Raw genomic sequence first — 26,180 nt, forward strand, 5'->3', positions numbered from 1 at the left:
CTAGGTTTTGTGCTTTTTCGGACTGTTGTCCGTCTGTTTATTTTTGTCTGCCTAGTTACCGTAGCCCGACTATTTGAAGGTTCAGCTTTCTTCCAAGTTGAAACGACAACGCCCGGGAGTTCGATTCCAGTTTAGACCTGTTTTTTGCGGACTGAAAATTTTCTGCTTATTTTGATTATTGTCTGTCTGCTTGTTTTTTTTCGGCTCGCTTAGTTCCACTAAAAGGACTTTTTTTTCAAAATTGTGTTTTTTTTAGCATTCAGAGAGCTCTTCGTAAAGTTTTAATGGTGCAGGTATTTCAATCTGGATATTTTGGGGTTTGTTGCAGTTTTATCGACATAAACATTTCTTTGAAGTGTTTTTTAAAAAAAATTTTGTTTGGTTTTAATCGTAGTCATTCATTTTTGCATCAAAACTAGTGCGAAGCTCAGCTTTCTTTCTGTATGCAGATTGGAAAAACGATAGCCGGAATATTCCGACCAGTCTTTAAATTTTTTTCAATTTTGTGTGATTTTCGGCATAATGTGGAGCTGAACGAAAAACTAGAGAGTAGAAAAATTCGATTTTCGTAGTAGAATAATCAAATTGAAAAAAAAAATTCTGCAAAAAATGACCAGAAAAACAAAAAAATCAAAAAACGAAATTTTTGCAATTTTTGATTTCAAAAAGGTGCTAAAAATATTATAGCTATTATGACATTAAAATAAGCTATTGTAAGCCTGCTCGTTCGCTTTATTCGCCTGAATGAAGTCGAAAAAACATAAAATTTCAAAGCGGTTTTTCTCGACACTGGATTTTTTTGAAATTTTTTTTGAAAAAAAAACTAAAACACTCGAATACAAAGTTCCTCCTTATTTTTCAAATGGTCAGAAGAGATTTTATTCATAGTGTAGAACTCTCTGAAACCAAATGCGAAACTTGTTCTGCGCGCTAAAACAGTAGCCCAGTTAGAACTGAGTGTAATAATAACTATTAGCTATCGCATCTGTGTAAAAATTTATTGCAAAGCCTCTCAAACTGAAAGGACTCTTTGGAAAATGGTTCGATTTTGCTTTCAGGTTAAATGTGATTTTTTGTTTATGCGGTATGCTTTGAAATACTGCAACTTTTCAGAAGTTCTGTCAACATATTGCGATGAGACATGGGTAGTCTTGACCGCATCGGACAACTTCAAGCGGCAAAAGCGTTTCTCAGATTCTGCAAACATAACAAGTCATCGGCTTCTAGTACGGGACCCCCAGGCCATGAGAAAGCAAACCAAAGTTCTTCTCTCATCGGTGTGAGCGACTTCGACAAACTCGTAGCCAAGACGAATTTATCCCGGCAATTCATCTTGAAACAAGTGAACGAATCTGAAAATCAAGAGCAACAAATTGCAAATTCACAAATACCATTTTCGTCGCTAGCGCCAGTTCTTAAAAACGATGTTTATTTGGAAAAGAGGACGCAGTTTACACTACCTGGTCACGACCAAAGTTCACCGAAGTTCAAAAACGTCCGAATTATAGAGTTGGAAGGGAAATGGAAATACTGGATCCCAACGAAGCATGTCAAGTCTTCTGATGAAGATATAATTGTACGTTATTTGAACAAAAATGGTATAAATACTCCTGATGTGATACCGTTGCCTCCCAATGCTCCCTCGTCATTTAATCGGGAAGAGTTTCTGAAGAAATGCAAAGCTGTTAAATTTGGCAATGAGTCACTGACCTTTCACGAGACTCGCAAGCTGCCGAAGGAAATCAAATCTAATATTTCTGGACTCACAGATTCGAAAGATGTGCGGCAAAAAATTGAAGACCATCTCACACCTCTTTCTGCAGAAGATGCTTTGAACAGTAAATGTTCAGAGCATGCAGAAAAAGTGCTTGATAGTGATTGTATATTATTGTTCTCAGATCAGCCAGAAGACAAAAAATCGCCTCATATTAAGTTCAGTCCGGGTAAGAAATGTCCTCCTGGTCGTTTTAGTGAGGTCGGAAATTGGATCTCAGTTGAAATGAATAATTTATCAGTGCCGGGTCATCAAATGGATTTCTCGTTCTATGATTCTGATGTGAAGTTTCTATACGAGAAGTTAGAAGGCGAGCAAAGGGTTTTGGCGACCAATTTGAAAGTGTATTCTACCATTTGCAGCAGTTGGAGAGCGTATTTGATGAGTACTAAATTGGAAGTTGTGTCTAAGGTGTTGAGGTTGACTCCGGAACACGACAAGGGCAAAATATGTGTTCGTTGGAGGGTAAAGACTCTCTCTCCTCTGAGGTTTGATCAATTAATATAATATAAGTTTCTGTGTCTTACTTAATTCAGGGGGTTCTGTTTTTCAGCAAAAAAATTGAGTGCACTAGAGTTGAACGATCCAAAAAAATTATCTGACGTTTTTTGCCATATGTCAATTAAAAGAAGTTTTGTCTAGTTTTCTATTATGTCAGTTAAGATAAGTATTCCATACTTCATTGTAGAACTTTGTTTTGTGACAGTTCAGTGCAAAGGAAATTGGTCGCTTTTGGAAAAGTAAACAATTTATTGAAAGACAATTTAGTTAGTTTAATGGATGCGTATCTCGACAAAATCTTATAAATAGATACTGTCACCCGTTGTAACGTGGCCATTTGCTTGCTATGAATTGCTAAACTAATTAATTTCAGTTTCGTTTTTATAAAATGCTATGAAGTTGAGATTTTTTGTCTGCGACCAATTGTCTCCTTATGTTATGAAAAATGGTATTCATATTTTCTTGTTCATGTTTAGCGTGTTTGCACCTCTATTGGGAAAAAGAGAGAAAAACTACTCGTACCTCGATTATTACTCCGAGTTCTACGTGAACGAAAACGGGTTCATAACTTGCCACGTCATCTCAAAAGTGGCGCCTACAAACTCAGGAGCTGAAATTTCACGCTCGAAAAGAATGGCAGCCGGAGCAATGGCGACTCTTTTTGGCCTCTCCGGCAGCGGAAGCGATCAAATGACGTCACCGATTCCCGCCGTGGGCTTCAAAAGTCTGCCTGATAGTTTAAACAGTTCAATAGTTGAAAAGCATTGAATGTGCATACGTATTTTTTCTACAAACCTGCCACAAAATAGACAACTAATATGTATTCAAATTCAGTTGGTTCTCAACTTAGTGTAGTTTATATTTTTGTACATTTTCTTGGAATTTACAATTGAGTTTTCAATTGAATTCAAAGTTTTCTGCGAATCTAAAAGCTGTTTGCATTTCAGATTAAATGTCCAGTTATGCGCTATAAAACACTGCCGTAGTTTGTCGGTATATGACGCATAAATACTGTCCACGTTTCTGCTTGTAGCTTGCTGGCTACTTTCTGGTGCTATGTGACTTTTTTGTTAACTATCTGGTGTGTTAATTTGGTTTCTAGTCTGTAGTAAAAGATGATGGATTCTAGTGTTTCCGGCGGCTCAGTGGAAAGGGGTGGAGGGATGTTGCAGCTCCTAGGAAGGTCTTTGGAGTGTGCCATCTGTCTAGAACGACTGCGCGTGAATGACAATAGAGTGCTGCCATGCCAACATACGTATCATTTAGACTGTTTAAAGTGAGTCATCTTTTGATTTTAAGGCCTTGGGTAAAGACCAGCATACGCGCAATTCAGCTCTTTTCGGAGGACTGCTGTTGACCTGAAGTTAAATATGTTGGCCTTGAAAGCCTGTTATACATTTTTTGAAAGGATATAAAGTAGTACTCAAAGAAGGTGGTGTGTAATGATCGAATGTAGGGATTTTTGATATTTTCTCCATTTCCTTTGGAAATTGTATTACAACCTTGTCGAATCAAAAACGTTTCCAACACGATATACAAAGTAAACCAAGGATAGCCGGCTGCTGTGGAAGCCGCTCAGAAAGTTCCGATTGCAGTAATAAAAAACCGTTTTTTTGCGTCAGTGTTGTGAAGAGAGCTTATGAAGAAAAGCGTAGAAGAATATTCGATAATCAGCAAAATGTTTGAAAACAATAAAGAAATTCAAAATTTAACTTTTTAATACTTAAAGCAGCGTCCTATTATAAGCGTGCCGGCTCGCTTTATTTCCGCGAAATTGGACTAAAAATCAAAAACTAACTAAAAGACACCCGAATGCAAAGTTTCTTCCCACTTTCATTGGTCAATGACGAAAGATATTTAACTAGTTATTTTTGATAAAATTCATAGTAAGTTAACAGTTTTCGCTGCGGGGAGTAAAATTGTGGTTTAGTGCATTTCGGTTTTGTATTCTTGTCTCTGAATTGTTGCTATCAAGGTTTTTGTGATCTTCAATTGTGCCTCTATTTTTGATTATTGCTGCTTTTTACAATTTTTAGCCATTGTTTTTAGGTTGGTTCTATCGCGTGATAAGCAACTTACATGTCCTGAATGTCGTAGAGTGTCGAAAGTTCCGATCGACAGACTACTGCCAAACTACACGCTTAATAAAGTGCTGGAGACTATGCCAGCAATGCCACAATCATCCTTCGCCAATTACAACACTTCACAAACATTAGACAGCAACTCATACCAATCATCATATCTTCAACCATCACAGACATCTATTGAAGATACGTTGTCTTCAGAGAAGCTATCTGCTACCTCGAAGTAAGTGTGCTGAACCCTAATCGAAAGTTTTAAAGTAATCAAAAATAATCAACATTTTGCTCCGAATTTGTTGCTTAAAATAGTAGAAAACACGCATCTTTCAATTCATTTTTAATGTATAAAAATACATGTCTTCTTTTGTTCTGGTGTTTTAACTTTTTGGACAGAAGTTTGGAGAATTTGGACCGAAATGATCTCCTCTTGTCAATCTATCCTTGATTAAAAATCTAGTTCTTTGTAGTAAGTTTATTCGGTATCAACTTAAATCCTGAATTTTAGAAGCGGTGCTGAAGGAATCAATTACATGCAACAAGGAAATCTCTGCAAAGCCATCTATCCCTACAAAGCACAACATCCAAGGTAAGTGGCTTTACTTAGTTTAGGGGGGGGGGGCTTGGCTGGGTTTGTCTCCTTGAAGAAGCCAACATACATAAGATTTTTGAAGCTTCGGAAAATCAAAAATCCAGTTCCTGTATTAATTCTTGTCGATTCATTTGAAACCTTTTTGAAATTGAAAATGCCTTTTAATCTAGTTTGACTAAAGCTATTTGTATTTAATGTGTTCAATTATCATTGAACGAAGTAAAGAAACTTAGGTGGTGTGGTTTTTGTTTTTCAAATTAAAGTTAAAAGTTCAATTCGTTTTTTTCATAAAAGGAAGGCAAATTCCACTGTCGAACAGCGAAAGTATAAAGATCACAAAAAATGACTAGATTCAAAAATGGTCTTCAAAGTTTCGAGTTCCTCGCTGAATAAAAAAAATACCGATCGATCCAGTTATAAAAAAATGTAACAATCATCAAAGATTCTTGAAATTCAAATAGCTTTAAGGTGTACATGTTCCCTTGGAAACTCGAATGATAAAAACTTTAAAATTTTCTTGAGACATTTGACACTTCCAACTGCATATTGGCTATGTTTGTTTCAGTTGCTTGTCTTTGAATGAAGGCGAGGTCGTTAAAGTGCTGGAAATTCTAGACAACAACTGGCTGAGAGGGGAAGGCGTGTCCAGTTCGAACGATAGAAGAGTCGGATTGTTTCCAGCCAATCACGTTGAAGTAATCCATGCCTCTGAAAACATTCCTCTGTGCACTGCTCTGTTTGATTTCGATCAACCGAGTCACAGTCAGCCGACTTCAACCGGCATGGCGCTACTTAACTTCAAGAAAGTTAGTATCTAGAAATGAATCGTGTTATTTCACAGGTCCCCTTCCCTCCCTCATTAGCATGCAAATCAGATATGTGATTTAACCGGTAGTTGAACAAGGCTATGTTTAGAAAACAGTTGTGTGAAATTAGAGATTTAACTTAGTGTTGGTACATGATTCAGTGTCAATTGACCGACATGATTTGAAGTTAAATCAAGGAAATTTTCATTGTAGTACAAACCTCAGGGAAGGATGCGGTGTCTTCACATATTCAAATGAATAATTCATGTTGATTTTAATCATAACTTGTGTACTTACCGTATATATTTTTGTTTAGGACGAGTTGATAGAAATTACAGCCAAAATAGACCAAAATTGGGCAAATGGAAGGACTAGAAACGCGTCAGGAATCTTCCCGCTAAACTTTGTCGCTGTAAGTGTCTCCATTAAAGCTAGGGGTTTTATGAAGTAAAAGAGGCAAAGCATTTTTCGGTTATTGTGAGAGAAATTCAGATTCCTATGGCAAGCGTCTTCAGGTTTGCCAGGTATACGACTCCTTAATAATCTACTAAGTCAAGTATCCGTGATTAAGAATCTTTACGATATTGCAAGTTTTTTTGGCCCTTAATCATTTATAATTTATCAGGTCAATAACTGCGCTCGTGAATTGCTGCTCGGAAAGAGTGCTGCAGAAGCAATATTGCCAAATAAATCATCAGTCTCGTCGAGTGATCACTCAGCTATCAATATTAGCACACCGTCAGATCAAATTGTGCCTCAAAAGCATCACCTCAAGTCTTCCTCACTTTCATTGCAACTTAGACAGTTGTCTTTAAATGAATCAGGCGACACAACTGAAACTACTTCTACACACGAAAGGGTTGTTTGTAAGAGCAATACAATCAGTGGCTATCAATATGATATTGTTGGACAAAACAGACGTCATAGTGTTAACCCTACGAGATCAAATGAAAACTGTTTGGAAGCGAGCAGCAGGAAATCATTACAAGTTGAAGATTATACAGCAGGCCGAAGTTACGCTACCTCAAATTACAACGCGTCATTACCCCGGTTATTTGTGGCCGTACACGACTATAAAGCTGTGAGAAAAGACGAAATTGATTTGATAAGAGGCAACACTTATATCGTGGATTCAATTTGTTCTGATGGGTGGTACAAAGGTGTACCAGCGTCGACTTTTCAGTCTAGCAGCGGAACAAATAATATTTTCTTGAACAGAGGCGCTTTCCCGGGAAATTTCCTGGTGCCTGCAGACCTAAATAATGATGAAACTATGACAAGTAAGTGCTGTTGTTGGGGCGGCTATAATTATACATGTCATATATAAAATCAAAATGGCCATAAAACTTTGCTTTTGAGCAGTTCGTGAATTTCAAAGTTTTTTTGTTACTATCCTTTTATGCGTTTAGAAAAATTGTAAGTTGTAAAGTGTCTATTTTCAGTTTACCTTCAGAAATGCAGTACTAAATTATGTTTGTATCCAGCATAGGGTGAGCACATAGCTTAGGTCTTTTAGCTGATTCTGAATCTGAAATATAGCAATCATTTAAAACGAATTTCTTTCATATCGTGTTTTTGTCGACCAGGTGGGTTTACTTCAGATTTTTTCACGTTTTCATATCAATCAATGCAGAATAAAATTAAATCGAGTGCTTGTATTCTTTTTATTTTGAACCTGTTGTTTTTTTTACTTCGCTGCTTGTTTTATTACACAAGCAAAGCTTGTGTTATAGTATGAACTATCTTTTTTTAACCAACCTAAGTCGCAAATATTGTTGCGACGCACATATTGTTGCGATAAATTGTGTTCATTTTGAAAGTGTTCATTTTGATCAATAACCAGCTATTAAGTACCGCCAATGCTAAGGATTTTAACACCGACTGTTATTGTTCCGACTTTTGTAAAGAAAGTAACGGAATATTTGTGCTCGTGGTGGTTTATTTTCTTCAGACAAATTTTGACTTTTTAACTGAATTTGTAAAATATCATTCAAAAGGTATTGTTCTCCTGAGCTTACATTTGAAAAGATATTTCACCTGTGATCATTTTTCGTAAGTTATGGGGGGTTGAAAATTGGCATTTTGGCCAATTAATGCGCGATATATTTCGCGCTATTACCGCGTAAGCGGAGCTTTAATCCGTCTTAGAAATCGTTACAAATTGGTTGAAGGGAGCTGATTTGCCATATTTGATTTGTTACTTGGAGCGAAATTTATCACTTTGTACTTTATATGGCATGTGGGGTGAGGATTTTCACGAAAAATCCCAAGTTTAAAAAAAATTCTTTTTATTTTTTACTTAGTTTCATGTTATTACTGCTCCGTAGTCCTTAAAAGGCAGTCGGAACAACGATAGATTGAGGCGTGTGCAATTGGTAAATTGCTGTCTTTTTCAAATTGACTGGTTTTACTAATGCGTCATAATTGGCTTGCGTCACTTGAGAAATTTTGTAGACTCAGAGTTTTACTCATTCAGTTTTTCCCAGTAGCGTTATCGGTCATATTTTTGCTTGGTGTATGCGAAGTGCAACTTCGCCTCGTAAAAACATGAATTAAAATTGTTAAAAAAGCTGACTATCTGAAGTTGCTGGGTAAATTGATTCCTTGATAGAAACTGAACAGTTTTGGAAAATGTGTTTTGTTTTCTGTTTAAAATAATTACTATATTTAAGGATTGTTTTACCTGTTAAGGCATAGGTGTGCTGACACCTGAGGTTCCAAGCAAGAGTCTTCCAACCACACCCTTCGGAATGACAGTGCAGCCACCCAGAAGACATGATCCAAATGTGCGTGAAAAAGGAAGCAGGCAACGCAGCCACAGCAAGAGTTCAAGTAACGACACGGAATGCAATAACAGTGTAAGTCAAGGTCAATAGTGACTTATTCAAGTGTTGATTGCTTGATTCTTGTGTTGTGTCTTATTAATAATTCGAACCATTGATGTAAAGCTTACAAGGTCAAATATTGTTTCTACCTACACTGGTGTCTCAACTATAAGGGCCCACTAGTTTTAACTTAGTGATCCCGCATTTTAAAACTGATATTGAAAATTATTGATTAAGCAGAGAAGATTATTTTTTTTAATGCAAAACATGAAGGTCAAAATTTGAGAACCTAAGTTGAAGCGCCTCAAAACAATATAGGGAGAAAGCTGTCAAAATTATTATGGGTGTTATTAATTTTTTAGTCAGATTTTTTTTACGCTTGCGATTAGCAAACGTTATCAAATCGGAATATAGACCTTTTTCGGCTTAAGAACTTGTATAACAGAATCACTTTAACAGGCATGTCGGGCGCATTTAGTCTGGAGGCAACGAATAAACCTGGGATTGCAAAGGTCCTGGGTTCGAATCTGACCAGGACAAGTTTTTTTTCAAACGGGAAATTCTCCATTTAAAAAAAATTGTCGGCTTATTATTTGTCTGTTTATGATTTATCGGCTTAGTTGCCTCATCTTGGAATTTTTTTACTGTATGCAGTTCTCATTGTAGTTGCTTTTTATGTTTTCATTTACTCCAGCAATTTGCAATTCTACTAGCCTTGACTTCGTTTTTCCTTTTTTAAAAATTTTTTTTCGCTTAAAAAATTTTCCTTTTTAAAAAATTTTTTTTTTCGCTTAAAAAATTTGTCGGCCTAAATGATTTCGGCTTATATTTTCTTGGCTTACTCGCCTAATCTTGGGTCGTTCGAGAGAACCCTAATATGTATGCTTTTCTCCAGATCGCACAAAACTTTTAACTATAGTTTCTATGCTGATTTTTTAAAAGTTTTTCGTGACAACAATTTCATTTTCGCCCAAAAATTGTGTTTAATTTTAATTAAACGCCGTTGAATGTGTTTCTGGGCATGTTTTCCGCAAATAAAACATCATTCCAGACAGTTGAAATTTTTTTGAAGTATTTTACTCGTAGTTTCTTCGAAAAATGTTCCGTTTTCTTTGGAATTAGTGGCTCTATTTTCCTTCCTATCTGCTAGCTTGCTATGCTATTTTTGTGGTATCGCAAGTAAGGCGAAGCAGAGCTGCGCATCACTTGCGATTCCCCAAAAAAGTATTACAAGCTAGCAGACGGAAGGAAAAAAGAACCACTACGTTCAAAGAAAACGGAAAATTTTTAAATGTTTAAATTTAAAAACATTTCAAATCAGGTTTTTTCAAATTAAGACACTTTCCAAAATTGACCGGGTTCGAACTTCGCAGTTTGCTCAAATTTAACGAAAAAGGCAAATATTGAAAATATCTCCTTAAAGCTCCTCATGCTACATACACAAATATCTAGACAGACAGGCTCCTTTCGAACTGAAAGTGTGCACCTATATACCTTCATTGATATGACGAGAAATTGAGAAAAGTGATGCAAGACTGCTCTTATATCAGGGCGAAGCCCTGATTGTTCTGACTCCTCTTAAAGGCCAGTGAGAAAGTTTTCGTTTGAAGAAATTATTATGTATGCGATTAGCAAGGGTTATTAAATCAGAATATATATATATATATATATATATATATATATATATATATATATATATATATATATATTTTTTTTTTTTTCGGGTTAACAACTTGATTAACAGAATCACTTGGTGTTTTGGTTCATAATTAATTCAAATTTCTAAGGGTATCCGTCATTTTTAATCGGGAGGCAACGAATACGCTTGGGACGGCGAACGTCATGGGTTTGAATCTGACCAGGACCTGTTTTTTTTTCAAACGGGAGTTTCTCAGTTTCAAAAAAAAATGTCGGCTTATTAATTGTCTGCTTGTTTTGTCGGCTTAGTTGCCCCATCTTAGAATTGTTTTGCTCTATGCAGTTTTATTGTAGTTGTTTTTTATGTTTTCCTTTACTACTGCAATTTGTTATTCTACTAGCCTTGACTTCGTATATTTAAAAAAAATTTCGCTTAAAAAATTTTTCGGTCTAAATGATTTCGGGCTATATTTTATCGGCTCACTCACTTAATTTTGGGTCTTTCGAGGGAACCATAATTTGTATGCTTTCCTCCGGATTGCACAAACCGTTAAAAATCTCAGAGTAGATTTTTGTAGTTCTGGACAACGATTTTTTTTTCGCCCCAAAATTTTTTTACCCTTGCGTTAAGCAAGCAGCGTTATCAAAGTGGCTTATAGAATTTTTTCTAGTTAAGTAGTTTAAAGAATCACATAAATCATTTGATAGCTTGCTTCATTAATGAAGGTAATTTTCATAAAAATGTGCGTCAAGGTATGTGGTGCTAAGGAGCGGGGCTATGTCGCGAAGGATCAAGCATTCGAATCCGAGACCATGCCAGTTTTTCTGATTCGGTGAACGTAGTTCAGACTTTTATATAGGTCTCGATGATTTTTTTTTGATTTTTCAAAGGGAAAATCTTAAAATTTGTTAAGGGTCAAATTTAATTTTTCTCGGCTTGGTTTTTGATTTCTTTTCAAGTTCAGTACATTTCCTTTGGTAAAAGGAAAGTAAACTCCACTATCGAATGTAAAAATCACGAAAAAGTTGATCGACTTCTTATTTTCAAAATGGAATTCAATTATCAGATATAAACTATACCCAATGATCCAGTTTTTGTCAAACTGGGTTAGCTTTATCAAAAAACGCAAATTATAAATAGTTCTAGAATTCAAAGAACTTTAAAGCCATTTATTTTTTTTCGAATTTCAGATGATATAAAAAATGTTCCGTCAAAAATGCTTAATCAGAAAGTCGAAAATAAATATTCATTTTCTTTGAATTTGGATTAGTAATTGAAAGAAAATGTAGCCAACCGTAGTAAAAGTCTATTCGAATCAACTTAAATATCAAATTAATTATCGTCTATGGAATTACTGTTCATGAAGTTGCTCCAGATATTTTACTAGTCATGGGGACAGAATAGTGAACGAAACCAAGATCAAATTTGGTACGTTAAGCATTCGAAGGTTAGAGCTTGTTAGGCGTATTTTAAGTGAAACGCTCTTCAAATTATGTAAAGATAGGGTAAAAAAGAAAACGCTGATGTTTGCAACCTTACAACGTTCCATGGTTGCATTTTATCTCGCTACTTTACAGATATACATTTCGCTTATGCCCATGAAGATTTTTGGTCATTTCCGGTTTCAGCAATGTTTTTATGCTCCATACGTGCGTCTCAAGCGCTAGTTTTTTTATATATATAATCGAATTAAAAATGATTACTTAGTGATCCAGTTTTTTCAAGTTGAAATCGCTTAATGACTCATGCCAGCTAGCGAGCGCAGTGTTTTATTACGATTCTACTTTTTTCTCACCCAACTCAAATAAAAGAGTTCCATCTGGTGTTTATTTTTGCTATGTATCAGTTGCAATTTGATAGCATTTGTTTGGCACTCTTTATTAGTCAAAGAATACTCTTTCTAGATATTCTTGATATGTCGAAGTTTTTATAAAATTCGTCGTCGTGGAAGCAAAAATTGCAGATCCGTAGTTATTCCCCCATTTGAGCGGCTCAATTGTGTCGAATTCGATTTATTCTAAGCTCGTAGAACCTGTTTAAAGCTCAATGCGTTTCAGAGATTGTCATTAGCGATGAAATTTTCGCTTGGAGGTTGTGAAAGAAAAACGGAGTATCAACAACTAACTTCCACTGAAGAAAAGCAAAGCGACGTACCACCGCCGCCTTCACCTCCGCCAGATCGAGAGGATTATTACGAGCAGTACTCGGGATTAATGAAGAGAACAGAGGTTCAGGAAACGCAGCAAACTCGAGAAGAGATAGAACAGTTAGTTGAATTTTTAATAACTTTTCGCATATTTTTTTTGATAAAGTTTAATGTTGCAAAATAGTTAACAAATTTAAACAACCCAAAAAATATTTTCTAAAAGTATTCATTTCGCGAACCGGCAAATTTAACTAACCGGCTAAAACTGATATGTCGCATGCAATTATTGTTATCAATAATTAACTGAACATGTTAATTAACAGCTCCTCACTAAATTGACCAAGTACAGATATCTCAGCCTGCTACACCGTGATTTGGATTTAAAAACTTTAGAGCTGCGTGAAAAAATGTCTAAACGTTCATTAAACTTTTATGAACGAAGTGATTCATCACTTTTTGGGTCGTGGTTTTTTGTTCATTTTCTCAGGAAGGTAAATTAAGCTATGCTATAGCGAAAAGGCAAATGGCGCGAAAAAATATTATTGGCTTTTATTTTTGAAATGGGGTTTTTATTTTTAAGATTTCCCCTGCATAATAGAAAATACACCTAATGAACGTAGAGCATAGGTCGCGATGGTTTTTTTCTTTTTTTTTCGGGGAAAATCTTAAATGTTAAGGCTCAAATTTACTTAACAAATTTACTCGATTTGTCGATTTCATTAAAAGTTCAGTTCATTTCCTTTTTTCTTCGAAAACTGAACAAAAGCCAGTATTTTTTCCGGTTTCTATGAGTTCATTGACACTTGTATGTTGGCTATGTCCTGATTTCAGTTATGTAGCCGTAGCTTCATACCCACCTCAGAACGAAACAGAAGTCGAACTCATTATCGGAGACTTAATCACAGTTCATAAAATTCATGGCGATGGCTGGCTCTCGGGAACACTGGTCAAAAACGGCAGCAGTGGGCTGCTGCCAGCATCGTTCGTAGTACCTGTTTCCAGGAAAAGTCATTCATCGGCTAGGAAGTCACAGAAAAACAGATCACAACATCAAACTTTTTCGGCATTTTTGTAAAATAGTTTGCTCACGAAGAAACTGAATAATTTTGTAAATATAGTAGATTTACTCAGAAATTAGTTTGATAGCAGTTTGATTCGTATTAGGTAGTAGTTGTTAGTAAACAATTTTTATCAGGCAGTGAATTATTCAGGGCAATTACTTCTGAAATTCATCTATTCTTAAATGTTTAAACAAGAAATATACCATTTATCTGTACAAATGATGGTGACAAATATTTAAATAACTCGTGCGGCTGCATATTTTTATTTGAAAAAGAATATTTTTAATGAAATAGTTTTCCTAAAAGTCTAATCTGAAATTTTAACAATGTTAAATGTTATTTGCACAGCCGAGCTGGAGAACGTATTGTTATATTACGAATCCACATGTTTTCCAACACAACTCGCAAATAAACGAACTCATTTGGTGGCATTTTTGAGTGCTGGCAATTTAATAGCACCTATTCTCTGCTTAAATAGTGGCTAGTGTTTGACTTTTTTCAAGCGATCGTGGAGCAGATAAGGTTTTGGCACAGCAAACGTTTTATTTTCCTAGGCTTCTTTTAACCTTCTCGTTAAATTTTTAAATTTTTTCTTGGTTTGTGTGTTGCAGTTGTCAAGGAACCATGGCTCACATGCGAGGACGTGAGACTCTTAAGCGACAATTCGGCGTTTAGTTTCCGGCACATAGCAAAAATTTATTTTTCAGAGCTTATTTCAACCATTTCCTTCCTTAGCTCTTTAACCTTTGAGGATAATTTTTGCTGTAATTGTCTCTCTGGGAGGCGGAGGCAGAAATTGTCTCACTCTGGACAGAGGACTGAAGGAATTTGACAATAAAGCTAATGTATCAAGCGCAACTAGTTAAAAACAATTTTTACACAACGTAGTGTCGTATTTGATATCCACTCTTTCCAACCCTGGTAGCAAATATGAGTGCGTATTTATTTGGAACTTTTGCTGCATTTTTTTTATATTTGGCGTTTTGGCTGTATAGAATTATCTCTTTGCATCTGGATTATTGGTAGCTAGTGTTTGAAGGTTGCTTAGCCCTCATAGGATTTTTGTGAGTTTTATCTTTTTTGTTTCTATGACCTGTAAGAGCTTTTTGCAGTTTGTTTTTGCTTGTTTGCGAAGCTTCACCTTAGTGTAATAAGTACTTCCGGATGAGCAACGGTACAGTTCGATCGACGGGTCCCTCAATTAGATGTTATTGACTTTGAATGTTATAATTCTTGAAGTTTATTTTGACTCAATTTTGACTTCTCGCACTTTGACTCATTTTGGCAAAATTGTGTTTTTTTTCCATAAAAAACGTTTTAAACGTTTAAAACGTTTTAAACATGTTTAAAACACCTTTTTTCCCAGATCAACGTATAATTGCTCCCACGACATCTCAAGTGTTAAAAACTGGAGTACGAAAAATTTATTCGAAAATTCTTATCAAAATTTTTCGTTTAAAACTCGCAAGCAGAAGGCTAGTTTTCCGACCTTTTCCGGTGCTAGCCTGTTGCGCAAATCAGAATGCACAAAACCCATTGAACTGAATACCCGCTCCAGTCCGGCCGACGACGGAGCAATGCTGATCAGAGTCACAGCCAACTCCACAAGTTCTTTTTCCAGATTTCCGAGAATTTCCTGTGACTTGTAGAAATTTCCCAGCTCACAGTTCGCAGAAATAGCGTACACTTGCTGGATTACATCTTTAGTTCCTCCAATAAATTGTAAATACTCCGACATGCAGGAAGCTCTGTTTTCGCGTACCCAGTTTGTTGCCTCGTTCCATTCAGAAGTCGTCAGATTGTTGCCAAGGTACTTCGGGTGCAGAGAATGGGCAACAAAAAACACTGCAGTAACACTCTTGTTGTACCTAGTTTCGGCGGCTGCTAACCATTCTCTTCCTTCTCCTTCGAGACTCCGGTAACTTTCAAGGACTTTTTTCCACGCGTGAACAGCATCTGCAAGTGTCACTTGATTTCCCTGAACCAGATCAATGGCGAGTGAAATGGGGGTCAAAACGTTTACAGCGTCCTCCACTTGTTTGTACAAGGCTAAGTCGACGATGTATTTTCGAACTTCTTTGTTCTTCCCTGTTCGAAAGTTCTCTTGATTGTCGTTTGCCACTTCTCGGAGGTGGTTCCAGTTTCGTTGGTACCATTTAAACATGGTAACAGTTGAACTCCAGCGAACATCACTCGGGATAACAGCCATTGTTGCTCCGTCTTTACTGGCTAAAAGTCCTCGAAGTACATGGGAGTACTTGAACGCCTTCGAAATTGCCGAAATTCTTGATACCAGTTCTTTTGGGCTGAGATCTTTAGCTAGCAAATTCAATTGATGTGCAACGCAGCCCACTGTGATGACCGAATCCAAATTTTCAGCGACCAATTTTTTCATTTTGACCATGTTTTCCGCGTTATCAGTTGTTATTGCAACAATAACACACTCGTACTTATCTTCTGCAGAAGCAATTGCATTTTGCGTGAGCTCGGCAAGATATTCACCAGTGTGGCTCTCGGCTCCAGTATCAATAGTTTCAACCAAGTAGACTTTGCTGTTCGCTTGTACCGAGAAACATACAATCGGCTCGTTTGCATTGTCTGTCCAGCCATCTATACACATAGTAACGAGTTTTCCGGCTAGTTGTTTCTTTGCGCTGGCCTGTTGATCTTCGTATACAGAATTCAATATTTCGTTGCCGAGTTGTTTTCTAGACGGTGGCTGGTATCCCGGATGTAAACTGTGAACCAAGGCCTGGAAATAGTAGTTTTTGACAAAAAAAAAATCTGAAAAATTGAACAGTTTTATCGAAAAACGGAAGTAAAATTACTCACAGTGAAGTGCCTAGATTCCACGGCTCTAAAAGCAACGTTGTTCGCAAAAAAGAACCGTCCCACTTCCTTGTCGAACCTGGCTTTTTGCTCCGGAGTTGTCTTGACAGCGAAATCCGATATACGTGGCTGTTTTGCCGTAGAAGGGCCAGGAGTGCTCTGCAAAGAAGATTCTTCATTCGTCGTACCAGATAATTGATGCACTTTATAATAATGCTTCTTCAATCTGTCCACTAAAGGAGCACACTCGTAACCACAACTCCGGCATTTTGCCTTGTTTGCCGCAATTTTCTCAAATTCACCCCAAATAGCATCCATTTTTCTACCAGTAGTAGCCATGGTCTCGATCTGAAAAAATTGCCCGGTTAAAGTATAGCACACTTAGCTACCAGCGTAATGAGTGTTTACATAACCGCGTTCTCTCAGAACCAACTAACCAAGCCAATTGTCAGCCACTTCAATTAGCTACCAGCGTAATGAGTGTTTACATAACCGCGTTCTCTCAGAACCAACTAACCAAGCCAATTGTCAGCCACTTCAACGCGAGACCGAAAACAAAGATGCCTGCTAAGGTTGTTCAATAACCAGTGATTCATAATTGATTCAGTAGAAAAAAACATTAAAAAAAAACATGTAAAAAAAACAAGTGTTTAAAACAGTGTTTAAAACATGTTTAAAACACCCCTTGTTTAAAACATGCCAACACTGGTAGCTAGTGTTTGAAGGTTGCTTAGCCCTCATAGGATTTTTGTGAGTTTTATCTTTTTTGTTTCTATGACCTGTAAGAGCTTTTTGCAGTTTGTTTTTGCTTGTTTGCGAAGCTTCACCTTAGTGTAATAAGTACTTCCGGATGAGCAACGGTACAGTTCGATCGACGGGTCCCTCAATTAGATGTTATTGACTTTGAATGTTATAATTCTTGAAGTTTATTTTGACTCAATTTTGACTTCTCGCACTTTGACTCATTTTGACTCAAAAACAAAAGTGCAAGTGGCGTGAAAAATTAAGAAAGAATAAGCTAAAAAAAGTACACTTCAGTTTTTAGAGTTTCAAATAGAACAAAAAAATTAGCTATAGACCCAAGTAGAACATAAAGTCACCAAAGAACAAGTTCTATCTAATTGTGTTGATTTTTACAAATTTTATCAACCGTAAATTTATGGTTTTTTTCCGGTTTCCTTAGCTCATTGAAATGTTTGCTGGCTAGGTTTAACCATTTTTTCAAGCAGAAAAACTTGGTCGCAAACGGTGATAAATTTGCATCCATTAGTGCAAAACAAAGTTTATTTTAGTTTTCATAGTTTATTTTTATTTGCTTGCTTATTTGAAGTTATCTGTTGATAGGAATTTCTCAAAGCGTTGATATGTATGTAATAGGAATATCATATAACTTGCTTTTGAAATTCGAAAAATATCAATTTTATTGCTGGATTACTCTATTTCAACCATGGGTTGGCTATGATTCTCATTGTGTGAAGAGTGTGCTCATTAATTACTGATGAAATGACGCGATTTGTGCGAACTTCTGTTTTTTTTTTACCATGTTTTCAACTTTTTTTTCAAACTTTTTCTTTCCTTCCTAGCTTTTTTCGACTAGATAATTTTCGCACAAAAAAAAGAAAGATGGACGATGTCAAATTGACCTTAGGTAGAAACGTTTCAGGTTGTTTTTCAATTGTTCAAAAAATAGTAAATAATAATGAAAGAAATGATTTTAAACTTTTATACTTTTTAAGAATCAAGTTAAAACGCGTTCACTCTCAAACATATGTTTTGGTTGTGTGTATCCTGATATCTGGTTAATTCACTTAAGTTTGTCTTCTGGACGGAAAGCATCTTGAGTTATCCAGTGTTTTTTTATATAGCTAACTAGAAATTGACCAATTGCACAAAATGAAATGTATTTTTAAAAAAAATTTGAAAGCTTTTCAGGACAAGGTTGTAATATCTGTTTTATAATTAAAATTTCAACTGTTTTTAACAGTCTGGTAGCCACGTTCTTGATTTTGATAAATGGTGGGTGGAAGTGAGATTTGGTAAACATTTACCAATCGCCATAAATATTCTATGATAAACCTTGTTGTTGAAAGCAGCGCTAGTTTCAATTACTCAGTCGTTTTTTTTTTGCTGAAAACTTAGTTCATGTGCATTTGGTCTCAGCTTATTTGGGGCTCCTAATTTTCAACTAAGTTCCTTATACACTAGCCAGCTATTCAACTGCATAAGGAAAGAACAATCTAATTGCTGAGTTGTGATTACTACAAAAGTATGAGAATAAAGTTAAAGAAATAAGCATCAGTGGTTGAATGCTTAAAGCTTTTTTTTCGGTAAGTGGTCTCGATATTGAATTCTTAAAAATCAAAAGGCTTGGGAAATTTTAATCTTTACATGCATTGTAAAGATTCGCCTCATTGCTAAAATTTTCAGTTAGCATTTTACATTTGAAATTTGAATGATTCAAAATGAAAGAAAATTTGAAATACATTGGAAGAAATATTTTTTTTTGCTCGCAAATGATTAGTTCTTTCATTTTCAATTAAAAATTATTTTTCTAAAGAGAGCACGATTTAAATAAATGATCAGTTTTCTGTTGATTTTTTAGATTATCGCTTAAAATAAAATGGGAGAATTAATTATTCGCGAGCAAAGTATTTTGTTTCTACTTTCAATATTTTTCCTTGTGTGTATATGTAGTTTATACATAACCGAAGTTTATTGACAATTAGATGATCTATGACATTTTGGCCCGACCTTACAAAAAACGGAATGCTCATGTTTGGGTTGTTTTTGTTACTCAGTCGGTTTTCGACTTTTTAGCTAGCCGTTTTTGGCAAAAATTTATATCTAACTACCACCCATTTTGTCAGAAGCTCAAATTTGAAAAAAACTCTGTGATTGTTGTTCAAAATGTTATGAGGTTTTGAAAGCTGCCATTTTGGTCAACTTGAAATAATTGATGGGAGAAAAAATTCATTCTGATAACATGCGCAAGAATTTTATAGAACAGTTTTATGGAAAAAGTTTCTCTACTATTTTATGACACTTGTCAATTTGCCAATCAACAACTTTTTAAATGGCCATAAACAGCAGTCAGAAAATTCGCAGCTTCGCTCTGATATATGAGCACTCATGTTTTTTTTTTCACTCAATTTTCTGCGATCAAAATAAAAGTTCTTAACAAAAGTTTTTTTTACCCATTAAAAATATCAACTCAGTGTTCAAATGTAGAAAAAAATGTTAGTCTTCAATAGTTTTTGTAAGCTTCGTAGGGTATAAAAATGGTCATTTTGACCCCGCTCTGGACTAGCTAATGCGCGCTTTGAAGATTTGATTATGATGATGAAAGCATAACGCGATACGATAAAGTTATGCATGGCGAAATATACTGCACTACAAAATCGTTTCAAATTGAATTGAGGCATTCTATTATGTCGTATTAATTTCGCACTACACAAATTTTCATACTTGTTGTTTGATATTGTCCTAAAATTGTGGTTTTTCAATAATTTTCTTACCAATTCTATTCGATACCGATTAAGAGGGAGTCGGAAGACAGGGGTTTTCCCTGATATACGAGCAGTCTTCTTATTTATCTGCCAGTTTTTGCTAAACCAGCGTTTGTAGACTCCTAAAATTTTGTTACAAATTATTTATTACTGTTCTCAGAAAATGAATCTCGGTTGAGAAACAAGGTTAGTCAAAGCAGGAATTCAGTCACAAAGATTAATCGGAAAATGGATAAAATGACCACTCTACTTTCAAACGCGAGGAAAAAACCAAGCAAAATTTCTCTAATGAAACAATTAATCCAACGCTATTGGTTGTTTGTAGAAGTCAGTAGAAGAATGAAGCTCAGTTCCGACCTAATTTCAGTTTATTGACCGAGTAACTTTGGTCGGAAGTGCTTTGATTTCCCTTGTTTTTGCTCGCGGTAGTCGAGTTGAAAAGTATATTTTGAATCTAGGTTTGAGTTGAGTAATTCTAAGCAAATCTTGGCTTCGCTAATTTCTCAACCCCAATTCTGTGAAAAAAAAACAAACCGTTACTTTGTTCAAACAAAAATTGATTTTTAAATTTTCTCAGTTTTTCACTTTGAGCTTTCAAAAAACAAAATTAAAAAACAAGCCGTGAACTCTGAGTTCTAGAATCTTCTTAAATTTTTCTAGTTTATAGCTATCCGTTAACAGGAGTTTTAGCAGCTAATTCGCTTATTGTTTTCGACGACTCGATGAATGGAAAGGAGTTATGGAGACTAGAAATTCTTTCACGCCCACCTGGCCCATCTCAAGGAAAGCTCCAGAGGAGCTTGAAGTGTGGTAGCATACAAAAACCCTGTTAGTCGTTTTTCTCGTTTGAAAAAAATGTATTTAAAAAAAATTGACTAATTGCTAAAAATTGTTCTGCGTATTTCGGATTTTCAGATTAAATTAGATGAAATTGGTGAGAGGCTGGCCTCCCAATTTTACTCTTACTAGAATTTGAACGCTATATTTGAACTTTTTTTAGACTATAGTCATCGCTGTTTCTAGAAAGAAAAATAACGGGAAATTTAGACAATAAAAATTGCAAAAATAAATTTTTATTTTTTTTCGACCTAAAAACTGTTAAATTTTGATTTTTTTTTTGCTTGTATTAATTTGACTGGAACATTCTGCTCTACTTCCTCAGCAACCGGCTATCCCAGTTGGTTTTGAAACACACGCTGTTTAAAGTTTTTTAGAAACTTAATTTCTCATCAAAACTGTAAATAGCTCCATATAAGTAGGTTATTATAGTAGAAAAATATTTTATACACATATCCTGCAATTGTTGTTCCGACCATTTTTTTAAAGTTGATATGAAATTATCAATTTTTTACTCAATAAATTCAGCTACCCAAAAATTCTAATTCTTCCTCGTGAACTTTTCGTGCTATATCAAAAACTCTCTTTCCAGCAGTCTGACCTTTTGCACCCTTTTTCTGGCAATTTCCTTAGTAGATAAAATTTCTGGACAGCAAGCAAGCTACTTGTATGAGCATGATTAAGGGCATTGATTGTTCCGAATACATAAATAGACCAAAATGTGCAATTATTTGTTAAATAGGATGAAATCTGCTGTTATAAAAAATATCCTCCTTCAATTTATTATAAGAAATGAATCTGTAGTAATAGGATGAAATCCACTTGTCCTCCAAATAATTTCAATGTCGACAGAGTATAGCTGGACTAAAGACCTTTCAATAGTCATTTCGAATAAAAAATCAAAGCGCAAAAAAAGTGGTTTTAATTTCCTAATTCTAAAAATTTTGAAGCTAAAATTCGAAAACTGTTTGGTCGGAACATTCTGTACAACATATTCAAAATTGGTCATTGTTTGATGATGTTTTATTACTTAATAGGCTGGTAGTTGGTGCGCGTCGAGATCATTTTTGAACTGGCGAACACTGTGAAGACAAAAGCCCCGACTAGATTCACAATTCCACAAAGGTCAAACACTCTTTGCCATGAAGTGTAGCTGTATACGTTCCCAGAGGTCAAAAATTCAGAGACATGTGGTGCGATAAAGCTGCAGATAATTCCGAACATATTGACCCACGAAAACACAGCGCCAACGAAAAACTTATCTGGGCATATGTCCAAAACATGCGAACAAATTTGAGTGATAAAACATGAGTTGGCTATTGACCCCATACTGAGGAAAATGATAGCCATGGTGGCGTTGCAAGGGTCGACCCGGATTGAGAAACAGAATATGGCGGCGGTCACTCCCCCGAAAACTACAAACATTTTCCTGATGTTGATCGTTTTCCAGTTTAGATTAGATCGAGCTAAGTCGGTGAAATACGAGCATAGAATACTGTAAAAGTCAGGAGTGTAAAAACAAATATAATGGCAATTATTGAAATGTATTTTTTTCTAAAAATTCTAAATATTAAATGATTTTGATGGTTCTTTTCCATTAAAACTCTCTGGTGAATTTCGAGACCTCAAAATACAGATATCGCTTTTTAGGTTTTTTTCAAAAGTAGGCTGATTTTGATGTTCGCTTAAAACAAATATAATGGCAAATATTGAAATGTATTTTTTTCTAAAAATTCTAAATATTAAATGATTTTGATGGTTCTTTTCCATTAAAACTCTCTGGTGAATTTCGAGACCTCAAAATACAGATATCGCTTTTTAGGTTTTTTTTTCAAAAGTAGGCTGATTTTGATGTTCGCTTAAAACAAATATAATGGCAAATATTGAAATGTATTTTTTTCTAAAAATTCTAAATATTAAATGATTTTGATGGTTCTTTTCCATTAAAACTCTCTGGTGAATTTCGAGACCTCAAAATACAGATATCACTTTTTAGGTTTTTTTTTTCAAAAGTAGGCTGATTTTGATGTTCGCTATTATGTAATATATGCGAATTTATGCTCTGCTATTACTAATTGTTACATTACCATACAGGTTTTATGAGTAACTATGACTGATTCTGCTCTTTTTTGTATTTCTCTACCTCTCCATTTTTAACCATGGAAAGTTTTTGGATCACAAAAGTTTTTTTTAAAAGTGTCGAGAAAAACTAGTCTGAGCTTTTCCGTTTTCCAGATTAAGATCAAGATCACTATCAAGATCTCTAATAACTCTTTATGATTCACCGATGCTGACACGTAACTGAGAATTTTTTGACTTCTTTGAAAATTATTTCACCGCTGCTGACTTAATTGCAATTTTTTTGGCTTTTTGAAAATTATTTCACCGCTGCTGACTTAATTGCGATTTTTTTTGGCTTTTTTGAAAATTATTTTACATTCCTGAACACTGTGCAGAAAACATGTGGTAAGGCGGCGTATATGCCACTCAGATGGACGTCGAATCCCAACACGTAAGACAGGTAGCTGGGCACCACAGTTAGAAGAAGGGTGTACATAAAGTCAGTGCAAAACATCAGCACGCAGGAACTCCATACGTTGATACTAGTGCAAATGTTCCTCCAGGGAATTTCTTTGCTGAAGTCAATCTGAATAAAACACTTTCTCATTAAATTTGGACAATAAATGTTTTTATAATTCAAAAAAGGACAAAGATGCTTTAAAAAGTTCAAAAAATGTATAAGTGGGGCGAACTGAATGATATAGTAAATTAGTTTCAATGAGACTACGTTTTTTTTTTTGTAAAAAAAGTATCACTCAACTACTTTTAAGAGATTTCTTTGCGCTAATCGAACCGAGACATCTTTTTTATAATCTGTAAGTGTTAAATGTATTATAAATCAGAATCTGCACTTCTATTTACTTTATTTAGTTTTTTTTGTCTTTTCCAGTTAGCATCCAGTGTGATGGAAAATACATGTTAAAGTCTTATTTCGAGAAACCCACCGACAGAGATAACTCTTTCCTAGTGAGAGAAGAATCCAGTCCATCTTCAGTAACTGGCAGATCATCTGGCTTCTCTTTCACAGACAGGAACCAAATGGGCACAAAGACACATGTCAGGATACCCCAGAAGTAGAAGACCAGAGGCCACCCACCGAGGAAGTCGAAGTCCGCCAGGAACCCACTCGCTATTTGGGACACCACCGGGGCTATTTTGGCCCCGGTTGTCGCCAGCGCAACGAGAAGTGTGTTTTCATTGTCGTAGCTCCAGTAGCTGAAAATATCTGAAAGGTAAACTCCTGGAAACAAGCCATCATGCTTTGGGATAACGATGGTTCCCTAAAATTTTAACTATGAAAGTACTCCTCGTAAAAACCCGCCCGCCTTCCTCCCCCCCCCCCAGCCCAAACCTAGCACGAGCATCAATTTTATGGTGTAATTATTGGTGGTAGAAGGCTAAAAATAGATCTTAAATTTTTTTGTAATGCATGGTTTATTTAGTCCGCGTGTGAAAAGAGCTTAAGATCCTAATGAGCTTGTGCTTGTGAAAATGAAAACTGTTAAATGAGAACAAAACTATACGAGAAATCTTAAGCGGAACGTACTGCTCAGCAGCATAAGTGGTTTATCTGAAATTTTCTCCTAAAACTAATTTGAACTTCGGGTACTAATTGAGATAGAACTTGATACAGATTTTTGCATAAATATCTATAACTATGTCTTACCCCATAAGAACCATAGCCGACGGGTAGTTGGCGCCAGCCGAGAGTCCAATGAAGATCCGAAGCACGATGAGAAACGCTACGTTTGAGATCGCAGCGACGTGTGTTAATAATGTAGCCATTCCTGAAATGAGCATGGACATTCCCATGACCTTCTTGCCTCCATATTTGCCGGCGATTACACCCCCCGGCACTTGTCCGGCGGCGTACCCGTAGTAGTAAGAGGAGAGAAGCACCCCCTGCAATTCAGGGGACCACGAGAAGTCACCACCTTGGAGACTGTTGGAGCTAGAAGTTGTTTGGTTCTGAAACGAGAAGAAAGTTCGAACAAGTTAATGGTAATGAAAGTATACTCACATACTACTAAAAAGTCGGCTAGCTAGTTTTAGCGGGTATCTTTGGGTAAAACCATCAGTTCTGAATAAAGGAGTAGTTATTAAGCTTTCCGTAATAAATAAATTTTTTTAGATTCTAGTAATGTATTTTTAAACAAATATTCAACGCAAAACTCATTTCATTTTATTCAGTTTTCATTTTATTTTCTAGTGGAAGGAAAAATAGGATCAGTGTTGAATTTTTTTGTTCTGTTAATTTTCCAATAAAAAATTATGGAAAACTACATGCTTGAAATTATTTTAGATAATTCAATTAAATAGTTAATATTTTCGACATTTCTACTCGACCGTTTCAACAGAAGAAAAGACAAGCATTCATTACAATAGATTTAAAAATTGATTGAGTTTAAAAAAGTATACCGGTGGTATTACACCACCATCCCTCTTAAAATACTGTTTTTTTTGCGCTCAGAAACGTCTGAAAAGAAAAAACGTTTTTTTTTGCGCTCAGAAACGTCGAGGCCCACAATGATCGGCGCACGTTGCTTGACGGTGAGGCAACATTACCCAGCTCAGAAAAATAACCAAAAATTTTATGTTTTTCTTAAGCAGGACATAACAACGGTTCTCCGTGAGGAGCTGAACAGCCCGTAATTTAGTCCTTTCCCTTGTGGATAAACCGTCTTAAAACTGAATACAAATATCAATTCTCCCAGACTGGGTTCTTTAAGATGATTTTTTTATTAATTGATGAACTAGAGCTTATATTGGAAACAAATAATAAAAAGATAGCGTACCACATATGCGATGCAGGAAGTAGACCCCTCTATCGTAGTCGGCTTCTGATACGCCATCTTCACAATCGCCACACTGAAGTTAGTCAACAAAGCGTACCCGAGAAACATAGCCAGTGACGTCATCAAAGCCACGTACAGTCTATAGGAGGGAAACAGCCGAGGAGTCGACCAGCTTCGGGACGAGTTTCCGTTCGAGTTCTTAGTCGGTGTTCTCTCTTTCCTGTAGTTTTTATTACCATCTTCACACAAATCCATTTTAAAGTTTGGATTATCTTCGAATTTCAGGCCCCTTTCGTTGAGCCCGTATTGGTATGAAAGGTTGTTGTTGTAGTTTGACACGGAGAAATCGACCCCCAAAGGGTGATTGTTATCTAATTGGGGGTCACAGGTATCGCTATCAATCAGCGGCAAGTAATTAGCTCGATCATGAGACTCTTTGATCCCTTCGGAGACCATTATGGAGTGAATTTAAATCCGCTGGTTGTTGAAATAAAGACGATACCCGTCCGACCGATTTAAAGTGAGTTTAAACCTTGATTTGAGCCATGCACGGGATGTTTTCAAATTTCCTGTCGTGAAATTAAACAAATTCAAATCATTTTTGTGTTCGAAAAGTCATATCACAAGATTTACTTAGGATGAGGATGCAAAGCACTATGATTTGGGATTTTGAGAGTAAATATCATTCAAATTGCCAAATCGGTAAGAGTGGTCGAAAGTTTATTAATTG

At 35.8% G+C, this 26,180-nt stretch overlaps 4 protein-coding genes across 4 annotated transcripts; 2 read left to right on the forward strand and 2 right to left on the reverse strand.

Moving 5' to 3' along the window:
• The first annotated feature begins 1,062 nt into the window (after positions 1–1,062).
• Positions 1,063–3,149, forward strand: LOC134839397 (uncharacterized). The gene is made up of 2 exons (XM_063854930.1): positions 1,063–2,262; positions 2,752–3,149. The coding sequence occupies exons 1-2, from the start codon at positions 1,142–1,144 to the stop codon at positions 3,041–3,043; spliced, it is 1,413 nt and encodes a 470-aa protein (XP_063711000.1). The 5' UTR covers positions 1,063–1,141; the 3' UTR covers positions 3,044–3,149.
• Positions 3,150–3,226: 77 nt separating this feature from the next.
• LOC134839105 (E3 ubiquitin-protein ligase SH3RF1-like) lies at positions 3,227–13,670 on the forward strand. Its single transcript, XM_063854539.1, has 9 exons — positions 3,227–3,551; positions 4,325–4,582; positions 4,862–4,942; positions 5,511–5,751; positions 6,068–6,163; positions 6,377–7,031; positions 8,443–8,609; positions 12,273–12,481; positions 13,193–13,670. The coding sequence occupies exons 1-9, from the start codon at positions 3,391–3,393 to the stop codon at positions 13,434–13,436; spliced, it is 2,112 nt and encodes a 703-aa protein (XP_063710609.1). The 5' UTR covers positions 3,227–3,390; the 3' UTR covers positions 13,437–13,670.
• A 1,080-nt stretch (positions 13,671–14,750) lies between these two features.
• LOC134839298 (uncharacterized) lies at positions 14,751–16,956 on the reverse strand. Its single transcript, XM_063854800.1, has 2 exons — positions 16,255–16,956; positions 14,751–16,174 (listed from the first exon to the last, which is right to left on the reverse strand). The coding sequence occupies exons 1-2, from the start codon at positions 16,588–16,590 to the stop codon at positions 14,864–14,866; spliced, it is 1,647 nt and encodes a 548-aa protein (XP_063710870.1). The 5' UTR covers positions 16,591–16,956; the 3' UTR covers positions 14,751–14,863.
• A 4,551-nt stretch (positions 16,957–21,507) lies between these two features.
• LOC134839334 (sialin-like) lies at positions 21,508–26,180 on the reverse strand. Its single transcript, XM_063854846.1, has 5 exons — positions 25,451–26,180; positions 24,322–24,623; positions 23,600–23,870; positions 23,036–23,241; positions 21,508–22,089 (listed from the first exon to the last, which is right to left on the reverse strand). The coding sequence occupies exons 1-5, from the start codon at positions 25,904–25,906 to the stop codon at positions 21,621–21,623; spliced, it is 1,704 nt and encodes a 567-aa protein (XP_063710916.1). The 5' UTR covers positions 25,907–26,180; the 3' UTR covers positions 21,508–21,620.

This window comes from Symsagittifera roscoffensis, chromosome 2 (assembly GCF_963678635.1).
Source record: "Symsagittifera roscoffensis chromosome 2, txSymRosc1.1, whole genome shotgun sequence".
Lineage (NCBI taxonomy): Eukaryota > Metazoa > Xenacoelomorpha > Acoela > Convolutidae > Symsagittifera > Symsagittifera roscoffensis.

What these genes read in the sequence shown, in the direction of transcription:
- LOC134839397 (XM_063854930.1), top strand. Translation starts at nt 1,142, where the DNA reads ATGGGTAGTCTTGACCGCATCGGACAACTTCAAGCGGCAAAAGCGTTT. An exon ending in AAGACTCTCTCTCCTCTGAG is followed by an intron (nt 2,263 to 2,751) that starts GTTTGATCAATT and finishes GTTCATGTTTAG; the next exon opens with CGTGTTTGCACCTCTATTGG.
- LOC134839334 (XM_063854846.1), bottom strand. Translation starts at nt 25,906, where the DNA reads ATGGTCTCCGAAGGGATCAAAGAGTCTCATGATCGAGCTAATTACTTG. An exon ending in CTTCCTGCATCGCATATGTG is followed by an intron (nt 24,624 to 25,450) that starts GTACGCTATCTT and finishes TTCTCGTTTCAG; the next exon opens with AACCAAACAACTTCTAGCTC. An exon ending in TCGGCTATGGTTCTTATGGG is followed by an intron (nt 23,871 to 24,321) that starts GTAAGACATAGT and finishes AGATATTTTCAG; the next exon opens with CTACTGGAGCTACGACAATG.
- LOC134839105 (XM_063854539.1), top strand. Translation starts at nt 3,391, where the DNA reads ATGATGGATTCTAGTGTTTCCGGCGGCTCAGTGGAAAGGGGTGGAGGG. An exon ending in TATCATTTAGACTGTTTAAA is followed by an intron (nt 3,552 to 4,324) that starts GTGAGTCATCTT and finishes CATTGTTTTTAG; the next exon opens with GTTGGTTCTATCGCGTGATA. An exon ending in TAATGATGAAACTATGACAA is followed by an intron (nt 7,032 to 8,442) that starts GTAAGTGCTGTT and finishes TTACCTGTTAAG; the next exon opens with GCATAGGTGTGCTGACACCT.
- LOC134839298 (XM_063854800.1), bottom strand. Translation starts at nt 16,590, where the DNA reads ATGGCTACTACTGGTAGAAAAATGGATGCTATTTGGGGTGAATTTGAG. An exon ending in TGGAATCTAGGCACTTCACT is followed by an intron (nt 16,175 to 16,254) that starts GTGAGTAATTTT and finishes TACTATTTCCAG; the next exon opens with GCCTTGGTTCACAGTTTACA.